General features: G+C 53.0%; 1 protein-coding gene across 1 annotated transcript; it reads left to right on the forward strand.

Annotated features, from left to right (window-relative positions):
- Positions 1-37: 37 nt before the first annotated feature.
- Positions 38-11,325, forward strand: LOC133360518 (zinc finger protein 497-like). The gene is made up of 4 exons (XM_061579299.1): positions 38-217; positions 4,586-4,758; positions 5,637-5,753; positions 8,812-11,325. Exons 2-4 carry the CDS (start codon positions 4,626-4,628, stop codon positions 9,888-9,890), a joined length of 1,329 nt encoding a protein of 442 aa, XP_061435283.1. The 5' UTR covers positions 38-217; positions 4,586-4,625; the 3' UTR covers positions 9,891-11,325.
- Positions 11,326-18,127: the final 6,802 nt, after the last annotated feature.

An 18,127-nucleotide genomic window follows, 5' to 3' on the forward strand; every position in this document is an offset into this window, starting at 1 on the left:
GGCCTGCTCCTCCTGCTGCTGCTGCCCGCCTCCTGCTGCTCGCCTGAGTCCCACTGCTCGCCGTCTCCCCCCGCTCGTTCCCCCTCCTTCTCCTCCTCTTCCTCCTCCTCTTCCTCCTCCTCCTCTTCTTCCTCTCGTCGTCGCCACCGTCGCCACCGTCGCCGTCACTTGGGGTGGCTTCTCCCACTTCGTTGCACAAAGCAGTCGTCTGGTCGAGGTGAGGAGTTCACCACCCGGAGGCAGCCCTCGGGTGTCTCCCATACGAGTCGATGGGTAGGGGAGGGACACACACAAAGCCACCCAGACAGACAGCCACTCAGACAGCCAGTCACTCATTTACCCAGTCACCCACCCAGTCAGCCACCCAGCCACCCACCCAGTCAGCCACCCAGCCAGCCACCCAGTCACCCAGTCAGCCACCCAGCCAGCCAGCCACCCAGTCAGCCACTCAGCCACTCAGCCACCCACCCAGCCAGCCACCCAGTCAGCCACCCAGTCAGCCACCCACTCACTCACCCAGCCACCCACCCACTCACCCAGCCACCCACCCACTCACCCAGCCACCCACCCAGTCACCCACCCACCCAGTCACCCAGCCACCCACCCACTCACCCACTCACCCAGCCACCCCACCCACCTAGCCACTCAGCCACCCACCCACCCAGCCAGCCACCCAGTCAGCCACCCACCCACTCACCCAGCCACTCACCCAGCCAGTCAGCCAGCCACCCACCCACCCAGTCACCCAGTCAGTCACCCACCCACCCACCCAGTCACCCAGTCAGTCACCCACCCACCCAGTCACCCAGTCAGTCACCCACCCACCCAGTCACCCAGTCAGTCACCCAGCCACCCACCCACCCAATCACCCACCCAGGGGGCGCCACGGTGACTAGGAGATGTTGACTACCTCGCCTGGTGTGCAGGAGGTCGTCGTGGGTTCGATCCCGACCCTGACGATGCCTGCTGCTGTAGATTTGGAAAACATGAGAATAAGTTTAATCCTTTCTGGCAATAAAATAGGTGTTGAGATGTTCACGCACCAAATGGATGCCTTTTGCAAGGCACGGTAAAGACCTCTATTTGATTTTTCATCATTTTTCTGCTGGAAAAAGGTCCCATAGATCTGGAAATTTGGAGTTTGCTTATCTCTCTCTCTGCATGTGGTCGCTTGGATTTTTCTCCGAGTCCTCCGGTTTTTAAATACTTTATATTAAGTTCACTTGCTTGCTTGCGCGCTTACGACCGTGCAAATCTTTCGGTCGTTTTTAACCCACTTCCCGTGATCCAATCGAGCTGACATTTTGCACACAAACTCGTTGTGCGTGACAATTTATTTTCGTGAAAAATTTTTTCCTACATTTTACACTTTTTAGGAAAACATTAATTATATTTAATTACCAATTGCTTAATGGTGGCAGGCAATCATCTGACCCATAGGTGGCAGCCATCTCAAGCCAGAGGACGAGAGGACTCTAGCCGCCACGCATATAAAGGATTTATAGTGAAAAACTTTGTTTTTAGGGGTTAATTTTTTTCCCTCCACATTTAAATCAACGTCACGCGTTCACAGTATTTGGCTGCTGTATATTTCCATGATATGATGATGATAAGTCATCACTTGATTGACCTATCATTTGTGATAACCAGGTCGATTCTGAAACAGAGCTACTACACTTTTACTTAACTTTCGTGACTGCAGGAATTCATATTTTTTGGTTCTTTCGGTAAAGTCACGTAGATAGAAAAAAAAAATTAGTTAATAAAAAAATGATGACAATAAAATACAAAATAGCAAAAAAACATTGGTATAGACTGTAGCCTGGTTGTTAATCGGAGTGAGTGTATTGGCAGTCTTTAATGTAGACTGTAGCAATGGTTATTAAACAGTGACCGTACTGCTAGTCTATAATAAAGACTGTAGCCTGGTTCTTAATCGGAGCGAGTGTACTGGCAGTCTATAATGTAGACTGTAGCCTGGGTATTAAGTTTGGTGAGCGTATTGGCAGCCTATAATGTAGACTGTAGCCTGGTTCTTAATCTGAGTGAGTGTACTGACAGTCTATAATGTAGACTTATTAAATCCTTTATATTAAGTTCGCTTGCTTGCGTGCTTGCTTGCTTACGACCGTGCAAATCTTTCGGTCGTTTTTTAACCCACTTCCCGTGATCCAATCGAGCTGACATTTTCCACACAGACTCGTTGTGCGTGACAATTAATTTTCGTGAAAAAAAATCCCAAAATTTTACACTTTTTAGGGAAAACAAATTACATATTTAATTACCAATTGCTTAATACTGGCAGACAATCATCTGACCCATAGGTGGCAGCCATCGCAAGCCAGAGGACGAGAACTCTCTAGCCGCCACGCATATAAAGGATTTAGATTGAAAAACTTTGTTTTTACGGGTTTACTTGTTCTTGGTTCTTTCAGTAATACAAGATATAATAAAAATAATAATAAAATAAATACTACATTTTAAAACAAAAACCACGACGTTTCGACCACAACACAAGCGAGCGTCTTCAGGAGGAAAGAGGGAGACGGACACCTAAGGCAACCATTTTTAAATCCTTTATATTAAGTTCACTTGCTTGCTTAGGACCGTGCAAATCTTTTGGTCGTTTTTTAACCCACTTCCCGTGATCCAATCGAGCTGACATTTTGCACACAGACTCGTTGTGCGTGACAATTAATGTTCGTGAAAATTTTTTTCCAAAATTTTACACTTTTTAGGACAAAAATATTATATTTAATTACCAATTGCTTAATGGTGCAATGCAATCATCTGACCTATAGGTGGCAGCCATCTCAAGCCAGAGGACGAGAGGACTCTAGCCGCCACGCATATAAATGATTTATAGTGAAAAACTTGGTTTTTACGGGTTATACTTATTAAATCCTTTATATTAAGTTCACTTGCTTGCGCGCTTACGACCGTGCAAATCTTTCGGTCGTTTTTTAACCCACTTCCCGTAATCCAATCGAGCTGACATTTTGCACACAGACTCGTTGTGCGTGACAATTTCTTTTCGTGAAAATTTTTTTCCAAAATGTTCCACTTTTTAGGAAAAAAAAAATTCATATTTAATTTAAAATACCAATGTGATAAAAATGAAACTCTTACTGAAGAAAAACAGAAATGAATAATAAAATAAAACCGATGCCACGCATATAAAGGATTTATAGTGAAAAACTTTGTTTTTACGGGTTAATTTTTTCAAGGTCTCAAAAATTGGTGTGGCACAAGAGAAAAAGCCTCTGCGGGCGCAACGAAGTGGGAGGGGCATGTCTGCCCTGGGGTCAGAGGTCGCAAACGGGTTTTGATTCCTTACCCGTACCCGGCCGCACCAGGGTCGCAAACGGGTACCCGTACCCGGCCGTACCCTACCCGTACCCAGCCGGGTACGGGAAGGGTACGGGTATCGGGTACCTGATTGCGACCTCTGGGATGAAGCCATGTTGCAGGCGCGGGTGGGTTGATTCTAGGAACTTGAATTGTGAGAAGAGACAAGACGTTGGGAAATGAGCGACAAACATTTCGATTTAAAGCTTTCGTGACTGCAGGGATACATCTTCTTGGTTCTTTCTGTAAAGTCGCGTAGAAGGGAAATAATAAAATAATAAAAATAAAACATAATACAATAATTATCTGACAATTATTTTATTATGTTTTATTTTAATTCTCTGAGAATTATTTTATTATGTTTTATTTTTATTATTTCCCTTCTACGTGACTTTACCGAAAGAACCAAGAAGACGAACAAATCTTTGTTGATAGCCAGTGGGCTTGCAAAGTATTGTAATTTTTTATTCCTGAAAGAACCAAGAAGAAGTCGACATTATCGACTGCCAGTACACTCACCACCGGCTACTCACCACGTGGTTGCTGCTGCTGCTGCTGCTGCTGCCTTCTCGCTCGACTGTGGTTCCTCCTCCGAGTCGTCCAATCTCTCTTTCCAAGTCGCCCGCCCCCCCCCTCTCTCTCTCTCCATGTCATCCTCTCTCCTTTTCGATTTAAAGCTTTCGTGACTGCAGGGATTCATCTTCTTGGTTCTTTCGGTAAAGTCACGTAGAAGGGAAGTAATAAAATAATAAAAATAAAACATTAAATAATTCTCACGACGTTTCGGCCACAACGCAAGCAGCCGTCTTCAGGTGAAGAACAGGTCTGTGTGCGGTAAAGTCACGTAGGTAGACCTGTTCTCCACCTGAGGACGGCTGCTTGCGTTGTGGCCGAAACGTCGTGAGAATTATTTAATAATATTTTATTTTTATTATTTTATTACTTCCCTTCTATGTGACTTTACCGAAAGAACCAAGAAGATGAATCCTCTCTCCTGTTTCAGTCTTCACTGTGAGCCCATGATGGCTTTGCTGGACCTCCACCTAACCTCCCTCCGCTCCCCTCCCCCCTGCTCCCCCCCACTCCCCCCCCCTCCCCCCTGCTCCCCCCCCCCGCTCCCACCCCCCTGCTCCCCCCCCTCCCCCCACTCCCACCCCCCTGCTCCCCCCCCCGCTCCCCTCCCCCCACTCCCCCCCTCCCCCCCCCACTCCCCCCCCCCCTGTCTCCCACCTGACAGATTGTGAAGCGGCTGAGGTGGGGGGGACGGCCCCGCTCGCATGGACGCCGCCGGGATGTCTCGGGGCCGGGCGGCCCCGCACGGCCCGGCCGGCGCCAGGGGCCCCGCGCTGTGGCGGGAGCCGCACGGAGCTCCGCTGGCGCCGGTCGGCGCCGGCGAGGAAGAACCCACGGGTGAGGGATGGCGTTGCCAATTTGCCGAGCCGGTGCGCTGGGCGAAGGTGACGGTGGCGGGGGGGGCGTCGTGGTGGCTAGGAGATACATCTTCTTGGTTCTTTCGGTAAAGTCACGTAGTCGGGAAGTAATAAAATAATAAAAATAAAACATAGTAAAATATTATTATATTATTTTATTATATGATTTTATTATGTTTTATTTTTATTATTTTATTACTTCCCTACTACGTGACTTTACCGAAAGAACCAAGAAGATGAATCCCTGCAGTCACGAAAGCTTTAAATCGAAATTTAGGAGATACTTGATACGGCTGTCGTGGCTGTGACGGTTCCACCTGAAGACGGAAGCTTGTGTTGCCTCCGAAACGTCGTGATTTTTATTTTATTTTTATTAATTTTAATGTTTTACCTACGTGACTTTACCGAAAAAACCTAAGAATATAGGAGATACCCTTTGGTTCTTTGTGCCAATACGTGTTCTCTCTCTCTGTGTATCTTTATGATGTCTGTCTGCTTATATGTCCGTCTATAGTTTTCTGGTTAGATTTGTGTTGCTATTTCTTTTATACCCGATGATGATTGCTTGTGTTTCAATCGAAACGTCGTTATGCGCCGCTTCTCGGTGGCAGCCCCAACAGTCTGGAACGATATCCCTCTGCACATTCGTAGCATCACCTCAATCGCCTCCTTCAAGAGAGACTTAAACACTCACCTCTACAACCACGTGCTTTCGAGCGACTCTGAGCTTGGCTCCGCGCCTCCGAGTTGCGGCCACTACGTCTGCAAATTTGCGCGCGTTACAAATTGAACTATTATTATTATATTATTAAAACAAAAAAAGCCAAAACGTCCTCGCCTGAATGTGACATTTTTCAGTCATCGGAGTCGACGAGTATGACACGAAGCCCAAGTCTGGAGGAGACTCGCCGAGGGACGAGGCCACGGACTCCTCGTGGAGCCCGGCGGAGGTGGAGGAGAGCGGTGACGGTGACGGTGAGTAGCTCGGAGGGAGACGGGGGAGAGGTCACGGTGAGAGTTTGGGTCTCTTAGAGACGGGGTGAGAGGTCACGGTGGGAGTTTGGGTCTCTTAGAGACGGGTGAGAGGTCACGGTGAGAGTTTGGGTCTCTTAGAGACGGGGTGAGAGGTCACGGTGGGAGTTTGGGTCTCTTAGAGACGGGTGAGAGGTCTTAAAAAAGTCTTAAAGTCACTTTATTGTCAAGTGTGTTACATGCATGACATACAACACAGATGAAATTACAGTCCTCTCTCTTGGTCCCACGGTGCAACCAAGCAATTAAAAAATTAATCACAATTAACAGACATAAATAAACAATAAACAATCGGCGATCAACACAAGATAAATAATCAAAAATGTAATAAACTTAAAATAAACAACAGTCAAGAATTTTTAAAATGTAAAATATTATTTAAATAAAGTATTTAAAGAAATAAGATATTTAAACCAGTGTGGTAGTGTGATGTAGTGCAATGTGCAGTCCAGAGATCAGGATGTACGAGTGAATGTGTGTGTGGGGGATGGGGTCAGGGGGCAAAGGGGGGTGGGTGGGCAGAGGGGGGGAGTGATGGTAGAGCAGGGAGGGAGTTGAGTCTCCTGACAGCCTGGTGAAAGAAACTGTCTTTGAGCCTGCTGGTCCTGGCTGGAAGACTCCGCAGTCTCCTCCCTGACGGCAGCAGACTGAAGAGGCTGTGAGATGGGTGGGTGGGATCACCTGCAATCTTGATTGGTCACGGGGAGTTTGGGTCTCTTATAGATGGGTGAGAGGTCACGGTGAGAGTTTGGGTCTCTTAGAGACGAGGGAGAGGTCACGGGCAGTTTGGGTCTCTTAGAGACGGGGTGAGAGGTCACGGTGGGAGTTTGGGTCTCTTAGAGATGAGTGAGAGGTCACGGGGAGTTTGGGTCTCTTAGAGACAAGGGAGAGGTGACGGTGGGAGTTTGGGTCTCTTAGAGACGAGGGAGAGGTCACGGAGAGTTTGGGTCTCTTAGAGACGGGGTGAGAGGTCACGGTGGGAGTTTGGGTCTCTTAGAGACGGGGTGAGAGGTCACGTTGAGAGTTTGGGTCTCTTAGAGACGGGTGAGAGGTCACGGTGGGAGTTTGAGTCTCTTAGAGACGGGGTGAGAGGTCACGGTGAGAGTTTGGGTCTCTTAGAGACGGGTGAGAGGTCACGGTGAGAGTTTGGGTCTCTTAGAGACGGGGTGAAAGGTCACGGTGGGAGTTTGGGTCTCTTAGAGACAGGGGAGAGGTCACGGGGAGTTTGGGTCTCTTATAGACGGGGGAGAGGTCACGGTGGGAGTTTGGGTCTCTTAGAGACGGGGGAGAGGTCACGGGTGAGAGTTTGGGTCTCTTAGAGACGGGGTGAGAGGTCACGGTGAGCGTTTGGGTCTCTTAGAGACGGGGTGAGAGGTCACGGTGAGAGTTTGGGTCTCTTAGAGACGAGGGAGAGGTCACGGTGAGAGTTTGGGTCTCTTAGAGACGGGGTGAGAGGTCACGGTGAGAGTTTGGGTCTCTTAGAGACGGGGTGAGAGGTCACGGTGGGAGTTTGGGTCTCTTAGAGACGAGGGAGAGGTCACGGTGAGAGTTTGGGTCTCTTAGAGACGGGGTGAGAGGTCACGGTGAGAGTTTGGGTCTCTTAGAGACGGGGTGAGAGGTCACGGTGAGAGTTTGGGTCTCTTAGAGACGGGGTGAGAGGTCACGGTGGGAGTTTGGGTCTCTTAGAGACGGGGGAGAGGTCACGGTGGGAGTTTGGGTCTCTTAGAGACGGGGGAGAGGTCACGGGGAGAGTTTGGGTCTCTTAGAGACGAGGGAGAGGTCACGGTGGGAGTTTGGGTCTCTTAGAGACGGGGGAGAGGTCACGGTGGGAGTTTGAGTCTCTTAGAGACGAGGGAGAGGTCACGGTGAGAGTTTGGGTCTCTTAGAGACGAGGGAGAGGTCACGGTGGGAGTCTGGGTCTCTTAGAGACGGGTGAGAGGTCACGGGGAGTTTGGGTCTCTTAGAGACGAGGGAGAGATCACGGGGAGTTTGGGTCTCTTAGAGACGGGTGAGAGGTCACGGGGAGTTTGGGTCTCTTAGAGACGAGGGAGAGGTCACGGGGAGTTTGGGTCTCTTAGAGACGGGGGTAGAGGTCACGGTGAGAATTTGGGTCTCTTAGAGACGGGGTGAGAGGTCACGGTGAGAGTTTGGGTCTCTTAGAGACGGGGTAGAGGTCACGGTGGGAGTTTGGTTCTCTTAGAGACGGGGTAGAGGTCACGGTGGGAGTTTGTGTCTCTTAGAGACGGGGGAGAGGTCACGGGGAGTTTGAGGTCTCTTAGAGACGAGGGAGAGGTCACGGGGAGTTTGGGTCTCTTAGAGACGGGGTGAGAGGTCACGGTGGGAGTTTGGGTCTCTTAGAGACTGGGGAGAGGTCACGGGCAGTTTGGGTCTCTTTGAGACGGGGTGAGAGGTCACGGTGGGAGTTTGGGTTTCTTAGAGACTGGGGAGAGGTCACGGGCAGTTTGGGTCTCTTAGAGACGGGGTGAGAGGTCAGTTTCAGTTATGTTGCCAGAAAAAAAGGAAAAAAAAACCTTATTATTATTATAGTAAAGCTTTGTCAGCTAAACAGAACGTGGCCAATTCGTAACTCGCACAGCCCAATCTGCCCGTCGCCTGATGAAGCTGGTTGTAGTCACTGGCGAAACGTTGCGCCCGGATTGTAAATGTTGTGGCCTTGCTCTCCAACGCACAGCCGGTTAGGGGGGCACGGGGGTCAGAACGTGGACACACCAAACAGCACAGCGGCACGATAGCGGTGCAAAGCGCAGGTCAGGTGAGCAAATCGCTCTCGTCGGCTTGATAAATAAAAAAAAATTACGCGGCCGATCAAAAAAAAACACGCCAATTTCCCCTAGCCCAGCTGCTTTCTAGCAAAACATTTGCTGTTGCCGCTGCTGCTGCTGCTGCCCCCTCGCGCGCGCGTTTAAACGTCGCGGTCGAACCCGCTGGGGTGGCTCGCCGCGGTTCAGTGTCCGTGACGTCTTCCTTGTCCGCCCTGCAGACCTTCTCGACGATCACGATCAGCTGCACCAGCAGCACCAGCAGCAGCAGCAGCAGCAGCCCGAGTGCCCCGAATGCGGCAAGCTGTTCGCCAACGAGCGCACGCTGCAGCGCCACCGCCGCACGCACTCGGGCGAGCGGCCGTACGCGTGCGGCGACTGCGGCAAGAGCTTCCCGCTGCTGTCGACGCTGCGCGACCACCAGGCGACGCACACTGGCGAGTGGCCGCACGTGTGCGACGAGTGCGGCAAGGGCTTCGCGCGCGTCCAGAAGCTCCGCAAGCACCGCATGACCCACACGGGCGAGCGTCCGCACGCGTGCCCCCACTGCGGCAAGGGCTTCGCGCAGCTGTCGAGCCTCAAGCGGCACGTGGGCACGCACGCCGGCGAGCGACCGCACGCGTGCGACGAGTGCGGGCGAGGCTTCGCGAGCGTTTCGAGCCTCAAGACGCACCGGCGCACTCACTCGGGGGAGCGCCCGCACGCCTGCGACGAGTGCGGGCGGGCGTTCTCGCAGGCGTCGACGCTCAAGGAGCACAGGCGGACGCACACGGGGGAGAGGCCCCACTCCTGCGACGACTGCGGCAAGGGCTTCTCCAGCGTCTCCAACCTCAAGAAGCACCGTCGCACCCACACGGGGGAGCGTCCGCACGCGTGCGGCGAGTGCGGCAAGCGCTTCTCGCAGACGTCGACTCTGCGCGAGCACCTGGAGATGCACACGGGCGAGTGGTCGCACGTGTGCGACGAGTGCGGCAAGGGTTTCTCGCGGGTCACCAACCTCAAGAAGCACCGCATGACGCACACGGGCGAGAGGCCGTACGTGTGCACGGCGTGCGAGAAGATGTTCGCCAGCGTCACCGACCTCAAGATCCACCAGCGCGTGCACACCGGGGAGCGCCCGCACGTGTGCAAGGAGTGCGGCAAGGGGTTTTCGCGAGTGCACGACCTCAAGCTGCACAGGGGCACGCACCGCGGGGAGAAGCCGTACGCGTGCAAAGTGTGCGGCACCGCCTTCCAGAACCGCTACTTCATGAAGAGGCACCAGAAAGAGGAGCACGAAATGAAGGAGACGGAGAATTGAGCGGGCGGCGTGGGGGGAGGTTTATACTTTAGCGTCTTTTTTCCTTTTCGTCTTAACTTTTACTCGTGTTGAAACGGTTCGGTCTGCGGGCCCCCCCCGCGCGCACGGACCGCCCGTTGTGTCCGTGGGCTCGCGGGCAAGGCCGTCGACGGCGTCTCGTGCTACGTTTGCGCGGCTGCGTTTCCTTTTTTTTATTTCCCCGTCGTGAAAAGCGTCGGCCGCTCCGCACCCCGCGGATTGCCGTTGACGCAGGGGAGGGAATCGATCCCGAAAGGACTGCGCCGAGGGCATCGTCGCCTTCTGCCGACGTCACCCCGAGGAACGGGGATCGGACTCGGGCTCGCTGTGAACCCGCCCCCCCCCACCGCCGCCGTCACCTCGCACGCCGCTGAGTTTGCGATCTGGTTAATTCGGTGGCATTGTGGGGTGTTTCGTGTGCGTCGTGTGTGTGTGTGTGGTGTGTGTACGTGTGTGTGGAGTGTGTAGTGTGTGTGTGTGTGTGTGTGTGTAGTGTGCGTGTAGTATGTGTGGTGTGTGTACGTGTAGTGTGTGTCTGTATGTGGTACGTGTGTGTGTAGTGTGTAGGGGAGCGGTGGTGTAGCGGTTAGCACGCCGCGCTATGAACCCGGCTACCCAGGTTCGATTCCTGCTCTCAAGGCCAACACCGGTGACGATTATCCGAACCGTCTTTCACAGCTGCTGCTGCTGCGCGCTAACAGAACTTGCCATTACAGTCTGTGACAGGCTACACGGGCGGGAGGTAGCGGCGGGGGAGGGGATCTTTGTCTTTATTTTCCCCGCGGCGACGTCGTCGTTGTCGTCGTCGTTGTTTTAGTTTCATCGTGAACCGGACCGCCGCGTGGCCACATTCCCACCCGAGTACCTCGCCCCGGACCCTCCACCCCGTCAACGCCACGCTCGTCTTCGCGAACACGCGGCCAGCGCCGAGTAGCCCCCCCCGCCCCCCCCCTCCCCCCCTCCCCCCCTCCCCGGCTACCCTCGTGATGATTTGTGCTCCTGGCAGAGGTCGCAAACGGGTTTTGATTCCTTACCCGTACCCGGCTGCACCAGGGTCGCAAATGGGTACCTGTACCCGCACCCGGCCGGGTTACGGGTACCCGTTCCCTACCCGTACCCTACCCGAAATGAGTGACAATCACGGTTACTCACCAGTGACTCACGGCCTACCCGTACCCGTACCCGGCCACACCAGGGTCGCAAACGGGTAGGGTACGGGTATCGGGTACCCGGTTGCGACCTCTGCCCTGGGGTCAGAGAGCACCAATATGAAGCACTGAACATGCCGTGCCACAAAACGTCTCGGTGTCAGAAGGAAGTGGGCGGGCCACGTGTGCCCTGGGGCAAGACAACAATAAAACGACACAGACGGGTATGGGGTATGGGGTAGGGTACGGGTATGGGGTAGGGTACGGGTATGGGGTAGGGTACGGGTATCGGGTACGGGTACGGGTATGGGGTAGGGTACGGGTATCGGGTACGGGTAGCCGGGTATGGGGTAGGGTACGGGTATCGGGTAGGGTACGGGTATGGGGTAGGGTACGGGTACGGGTAGCCGGGTATCGGGTAGGGTACGGGTATCGGGTACGGGTAGCCGGGTATGGGGTAGGGTACGGGTATGGGGTAGGGTACGGGTATGGGGTAGGGTACGGGTATCGGGTAGGGTACGGGTATCGGGTAGGGTACGGGTATCGGGTAGGGTACGGGTATCGGGTAGGGTACGGGTATAGGGTAGGGTACGGGTATGGGGTACCCGGTTGCGACCTCTGGCTCCCGGCCTCTCGAGTCCGCCGGTGGGGGCGGGCGCCTCGCGAATCGACTCTTAGATTAACAGGCGGTCGTTTGACTCGCGGGGTTTATGCGGTTAAAATCGCGCGTGCGCTTGTGCGCTTGTGCGTGTGGTGCGTGCGGTGTGGTGCGTGCGGTGCGTGGGGAGCGGTGGCATAACGGTTAGCGCCACGCCGCGCTACGAACCCGGCGACCCGGGTTCGATTCCCGCTCACGGCCAACGCCACCGGTGACGGTTATCTGAACCGGTCCCGGGCCTCCCCTAGGTCGACTCGGCCTCAAAATGAGTACCCGGTGCGGTGATGGCCACTCACCCCCCTCGTGTGCCGCAGCGGCGGCCTTCGGAGGTGCTCGCTAACAGCACTTGCCCCAACAGTCTGTTAGAGGCTACACGGGAGGGGGGGGTGATCTTTGTTTTTGTGTGGGGGATCGACACTTCGATTCGCCTTGACGGAAATGTTCCTCCGAGGCTGACGGTGCAAACCGAGAGGATACAAGTGATATCGGCATTCCGCCCTCTCCGGCTTTCTAATCCACGAACCGGGTGTCCGTGGACTGTGTTGGGCTGTCGTTCTCGTCAACTTGTCGTCGGGGAATCTGAACGTGGGAGATTTAAGGGCAAGTTTCGTTTTGCGGCTTCGCTGTTGCCTTTATTTTTTGTATAAATAGCATTAGCTGCTGTGCGCGTGCGATGCGCCCGGCTCTGTGCGTGTGCGGTGCGCTGTGTAAACATCGCCACGAGGTGAGACAGAGGCTCTGTGCGTACCTGGTGCGTTGGCCGCCCGTCCCACTCGTGCGGCCGTGCCGGCCTTCGTAGGTGCTACTCGCTAGCAGCACTTGCCCCAACAGCCTGTTGAGGCTACACGGGCGGGTGGGACGATGGAGGCGACCTTTGTCTGTGTCTGGTGGCATATCTGCTGTATCTGGCGGCGGCGGCGGCGATGTGTGTGTGTCCGATTGTAGAGTAATTTAATGGTGGTGGGACGTCGGATTTGTCGGAAATATGGAAGAAGAAGAAGATCGCATTACGTCCACGGTCTTTCCAAGTGCTCTCCCAGTTTGGGGGGGGGCGGTGGGGGGGGGGGGGGGAGGATTTCTCGTCTCTCCTCGCAAGCGGCCGGTTGTTCTCCGACCACCCCAGTTTCAATTTGCCGATGGGGTGGTTTTATCGAGCGAGACTCGCGATTTGTTCCCGGCTGGTGGCTTCCGCACGGTGGCGGGAGAAGTTCGACGCCCGATCGACCCGGCCCGACCCTGCCGACGACGGTGGTGGTGGTGCCGCCCGCTACCCGCAACGTTTTTTTTTGCGGCTCCGAAATGTTGCGACCTCCGCTGCCGTTCGCCGTGACCCAAAGGCGTTGGTCCAGAGGTCGCAACCGGGTACCCGATACCCGTACCCGGCCGGGTACGGGTAGGGTACGGGTACGGCCGGGTACGGGTACCCGTTTGCGACCCTGGTGCGGCCGGGTACGGGAATCAAAACCCGTTTGCGACCTCTGCGTTGGTCTGGAGGCCTCTGTCTGGAGGCCTCTGTCTGGATGCCTCTGCCTGGAGGCCTCTGTCTGGACGCCTCTGTCTGGACGCCTCTGTCTGGACGCCTCTGTCTGGAGGCCTCTGTCTGGAGGCTTCTGTCTGGAGGCTTCTGTCTGGAGGCTTCTGTCTGGAGGCTTCTGTCTGGAGGCCTCTGTCTGGAGGCCTCTGTCTGGAGGCCTCTGTCTGGAGGTCTCTGTCTGGACTCCTCTGTCTGGAGGCCTCTGTCTGGAGGCTTCTGTCTGGAGGCCTCTGTCTGGAGGCCTCTGTCTGGAGGCCTCTGTCTGGAGGCCTCTGTCTGGAGGCCTCTGTCTGGAGGCCTCTGTCTGGACGCCTCTGCCTGGAGGCCTCTGCCTGGACGCCTCTGCCTGGACGCCTCTGTCTGGACGCCTCTGTCTGGAGGCCTCTGTCTGGACGCCTCTGTCTGGAGGCTTCTGTCTGGAGGCTTCTGTCTGGAGGCCTCTGTCTGGAGGCCTCTGTCTGGAGGCCTCTGTCTGGACGCCTCTGTCTGGAGGCCTCTGTCTGGACGCCTCTGTCTGGACGCCTCTGTCTGGACGCCTCTGTCTGGACGCCTCTGTCTGGACGCCTCTGTCTGGACGCCTCTGTCTGGAGGCCTCTGTCTGGAGGCCTCTGCCTGGAGGCCTCTGCCTGGAGGCCTCTGCCTGGAGGCCTCTGCCTGGAGGCCTCTGCCTGGAGGCCTCCGCCTGGAGGCCTCCGCCTGGAGGCCTCCGCCTGGACGCCTCCGCCTGGACGCCTCCGCCTGGACGCCTCCGCCTGGAGGCCTCCGCCTGGAGGCCTCCGCCTGGAGGCCTACGACTGGAGGCCTCCGTCTGGAGGCCTCCGTCTGGACGCCTCCGTCTGGACGCCTCCGTCTGGACGCCTCCGTCTGGAGGCCTCTGTCTGGAGGCCTCTGTCTGGAGGCCTCTGTCTGGAGGCCTCTGTCTGGAGGCCTCTGTCTGGAGGCCTCTGTCTGGAGGCCTCTGTCTGGAGGCCTCTGTCTGGAGGCCTCTGTCTGGAGGCCTCTGTCTGGAGGCCTCTGTCTGGAGGCCTCTGTCTGGAGGCCTCTGTCTGGAGGCCTCTGTCTGGAGGCCTCTGTCTGGAGGCCTCTGTCTGGAGGCCTCTGTCTGGAGGCCTCTGCTCGTGCACGAACCAGCGGCGTGGGCCACACGGCCGGGGTTTTCGTGGGACGTTGTCGGTTTTGTCTTTTTTTGTTTTGCTGGTTTTTGGGCTCGTTCCACCAGGGAGCCACTTTTGATCCAGTGGCGTGAAGAAGTTTGGCGCGTCACGAACGATTGTCGCCCAGCCTTCTTACCCCCTCCCCCCCCCATGTGATTCGATGCGTTGTTAAAAGTCAGGTTTAGGGGGGGCGGTGGTGGTGGTGTTTTTTGGTCATTTTGTTGTTGTTGGTGTTGTTGTTGGTGGTGGTGCTTTGCAATTCCATTCAGGATTTCTCCTCTCAATGTCGTGGCGAATATCCGCGGGAAAGATTTTGGGGTGGTGATGGGGTAATGTGGTGGTGATGTGGTAGTGAGGTGGTAGTGGGGGGGTAGTGGGGTGGTGGGTGTCGACCGCGGGACATTTGCAAACGAATTCGTTTTCCAGCGACAAAACAAATGGCATCGCCTGCGCGATACGGGAAAACGTGAATAACACTGGTCAACACACTTTTTTTGGCATAAAGTTTTCCAACGTTTTAAAGGTAATTTTGGGGTGCTGATTCAAAATCTGGCATCAGTTTTTGTCTATCATATCAGGTTTTTGAGATATAAAATATTGCATTTTGAATAAAAAACTGCAGAAGAAAAATATTAAATAAATATGGATATCTACATGAAATAATATTGTAAACACACTATCCTAAAAATACCAGCACCATATTTTAACACTAAAGCAATCACCGACTCGCAACAACTTGCAATCATAAGTGACAGAGTTAATTATCGGGTAAAATCAATGAAAACGGGGTATGCCGATAGCATAAAAATGAGATGCGATAGAACAAATCTGAGATCAGATTTGGAATCGGCACCCTGAAATGAGTCTAGAACAGCTGCAAAAGTCCAGGCCAGAAAAACACGTTTTTTTTTGTTGACCAGTGTTAGTCGCTTCGTCGCGGTGTGAATATCACGAGACGAACTGACGGTGGTACCACAGCTTGTGGTGCCGCACGGCCCCCCCAAAAACCTCCTCCTCCTCCTCCTGTTAAAACTCGAAGTCACCAATAAAAATTGATCTTTTGACAGGGAAACAAACAGCAACCACAACTCCCGATCGGTGTTTTTCGTGTTTTGTTTGGGGGCGTTTTTGGTTAAAAAAATGTTCTTTTAACAAATCGGTGGTTGGCAGAGGTCGCAACCGGGGTACCCGATACCCGTACCCTACCCGACACCCGGCTACCCGTACCCGGCCGGGTACGGGTACCCGTTTGCGACCCTAGTGCGGCCGGGTACGGGTAAGGAATCAAAACCCGTTTGCGACCTCTGGTGGTTGGTCACGGAACTGGGTGGGGTGGGGGTGGGTGTTGTCTAACAAAACTAAAAACCTGCCCCGGCTATTTTGTAAACACGACGAGGCCTGTGGAGCCCTCGGAACTCTGTCCGTGCGGCAATTCTCGGCCTTTGTCGAAACGCGTTCCTCCTCCTCCTTGTGTGCCGACACAAAAAACAACCTCGGAGCCGTTCAAGTTAATTTCAAGTTCATTTATTAGATTTCGATGTAAAGCTTTCGTGACTGCAGCAGGGATTCATCTTCTTGGTTCTTTCGGTAAAGTCATCACGTAGAAGGGAAGTAATAAAATAATAAAAATAAAACATAATAAAATACAATTCTCACGATGTTTCGGCCACAACGCAAGCAGCCGTCCTCAGGTGAAACCAGGTCTATCGAGGCGACAGCGTCTGAATGAAACGGCACACCTGAGGACGGCTGCTTGCGTTGTGGCCGAAACGTCGTGAGAATTGTTTTATTATGTTTTATTATTTTATTACTTCCCTTCTACGTGACTTTACCGAAAGAACCAAGAAGATTCATGTATTAGGTGTAGCCCTGTGAGCCATTCGGCTCTTGAATCGGGTGCAACCGCAACAAACAGAAAGAAAAAACATGAACAAGAAAACGTGACTATGTGACTGAGTGCAAACAGAAAATCCAATAAAATATTGCAGGAAAAGCACCGTACACCAACGCTGTGTGCAAAAATCCCAGTGGGATGCAAGTAAAACAACAACAACAAGACAACTTAGATTAAGGCCATCAGTCTAACTCTGTACTACAACAAACAAACATGGCCAAACCAAAAAAACTTTTTTTAATTTACGAAAATAAAGCCATAAAAGCAACGAAACAGTGATCATAGGAACTGTGACCGAATTTTCACAATAAACGACATAACATGTACTACCACCAAACTCTGCAGCCATAGCTGGCTGCATGAGTCACTCCACTGATAGGCCTCCGCAAGGTAAGGTAATTGTACCCTTTTTACCGGGGTAAGGGTAAAGGGTAGGCTCGTTGCTTTTTAAATCCTTTATATTAAGTTCGCTTGCTTGCGTGCTTGCTTGCTTGCTTACGACCGTGCAAACCTTTCGGTCGTTTTTTAACCCACTTCCCGTGATCCAATCGAGCTGACATTTTGCACACTGACTCGTTGTGTGTGACAATTAATGTTCGTGAAAAAAAATAATTCCAAAATTTTACACTGTTTAGGGAAAACAAATTAAATATTTAATTACCAATTGCTTAATACTGCAGACAATCATCTGACCCATAGGTGGCAGCCATCTCAAGCCAGAGGACGAGAGGACTCTAGCCGCCACGCATATAAAGGATTTAGAGTGAAAAACTTTGTTTTTACGGGTTATACTTATTAAATCCTTTATTAAGTTCACTTGCTTGCTTGCTTGCGCGCTTACGACCGTGCAAATCTTTCGGTCGTGTTTTAACCCACTTCCCGTGATCCAATCGAGCTGACATTTTGCACACAGACTCGTTGTGCGTGACAATTAATTTTCGTAAATTTTTTCCATAACTTTACACTATTTAGGATTTTTTTTTTATATTTAATTACCAATTGCTTAATGGTGCCAGGCAATCATCTGACCCATAGGTGGCAGCCATCTCAAGCCAGAGGACGAGAGGACTCTAGCCGCCACGCATATAAAGGATTTATAGTGAAAAACTTTGTTTTTACGGATTAATTTTTACCTTTTACCTTACCTGCTAAAGGGTACAAGGTAGGGTAGAGTGATTGTATTGTGTAAGGTAAAAGGTAGGGTAAAGGTAGGCTCGTTGTTTTTACACTTTTACCTTACCTTGCCGAGGCCTACTCCACAACAGCAGGAGCATCAGTCGGAGTATCAACATTTTTCGATGCACCTTTAAGATCAGCACACTAGATGCCGAGCCGTGCCACGCCACGCGATCCTACACCGGTGCCATGTGTACTCTTAGTTCTTTCGGTGAAGTCACGTAGGTTACCCACGTAAGAATCCTTGCAGTCACGAAAACTTCAAAACTAGAATTACGGTGCCATGTGGGTCTGCTGGCTCCACCAGAACAACAACAGCAACGATGCCCCGAGCCACATGAGTGGGTGCCTTGGATGTGGTGCCGATTGTCAAGGGATGGCTCCCTATTGGTCAACCACGTTATGTATGCCGATGATTTGGTAATAGCTGCTCATTCAGAGGAGGAGTTGGAGACGCTGCTGCTGAGACTGGAGTGTGCCACTAAGAGGTGGGGCCTTACCATCAGCCCCACCAAAACTAAGCACCTGCCTGGGTATTTTGTACCATCGGACACTCCACCCCCACAACTCCCAATGGGTGATGGGGCAGTTGTGGAGAGAGTGGAGAGTTTCCCATACCTGGGCAGTGTGCTCATGACCAGCTCCAGTTTAACAG

This window comes from Lethenteron reissneri, chromosome 69 (genome assembly GCF_015708825.2).
Source record: "Lethenteron reissneri isolate LAM-NWPU_2019-01 chromosome 69, ASM1570882v1, whole genome shotgun sequence".
Classification (NCBI taxonomy): domain Eukaryota; kingdom Metazoa; phylum Chordata; class Hyperoartia; order Petromyzontiformes; family Petromyzontidae; genus Lethenteron; species Lethenteron reissneri.

Excerpts from the sequence above, each read along its gene's own strand:
- LOC133360518 (XM_061579299.1), top strand. The coding sequence starts at position 4,626 with ATGGACGCCGCCGGGATGTCTCGGGGCCGGGCGGCCCCGCACGGCCCG. Across the intron at positions 4,759-5,636 it reads CGGCGAGGAAGAACCCACGG|TCATCGGAGTCGACGAGTAT; the intron begins GTGAGGGATGGC and ends GACATTTTTCAG. Across the intron at positions 5,754-8,811 it reads GGAGAGCGGTGACGGTGACG|ACCTTCTCGACGATCACGAT; the intron begins GTGAGTAGCTCG and ends TCCGCCCTGCAG.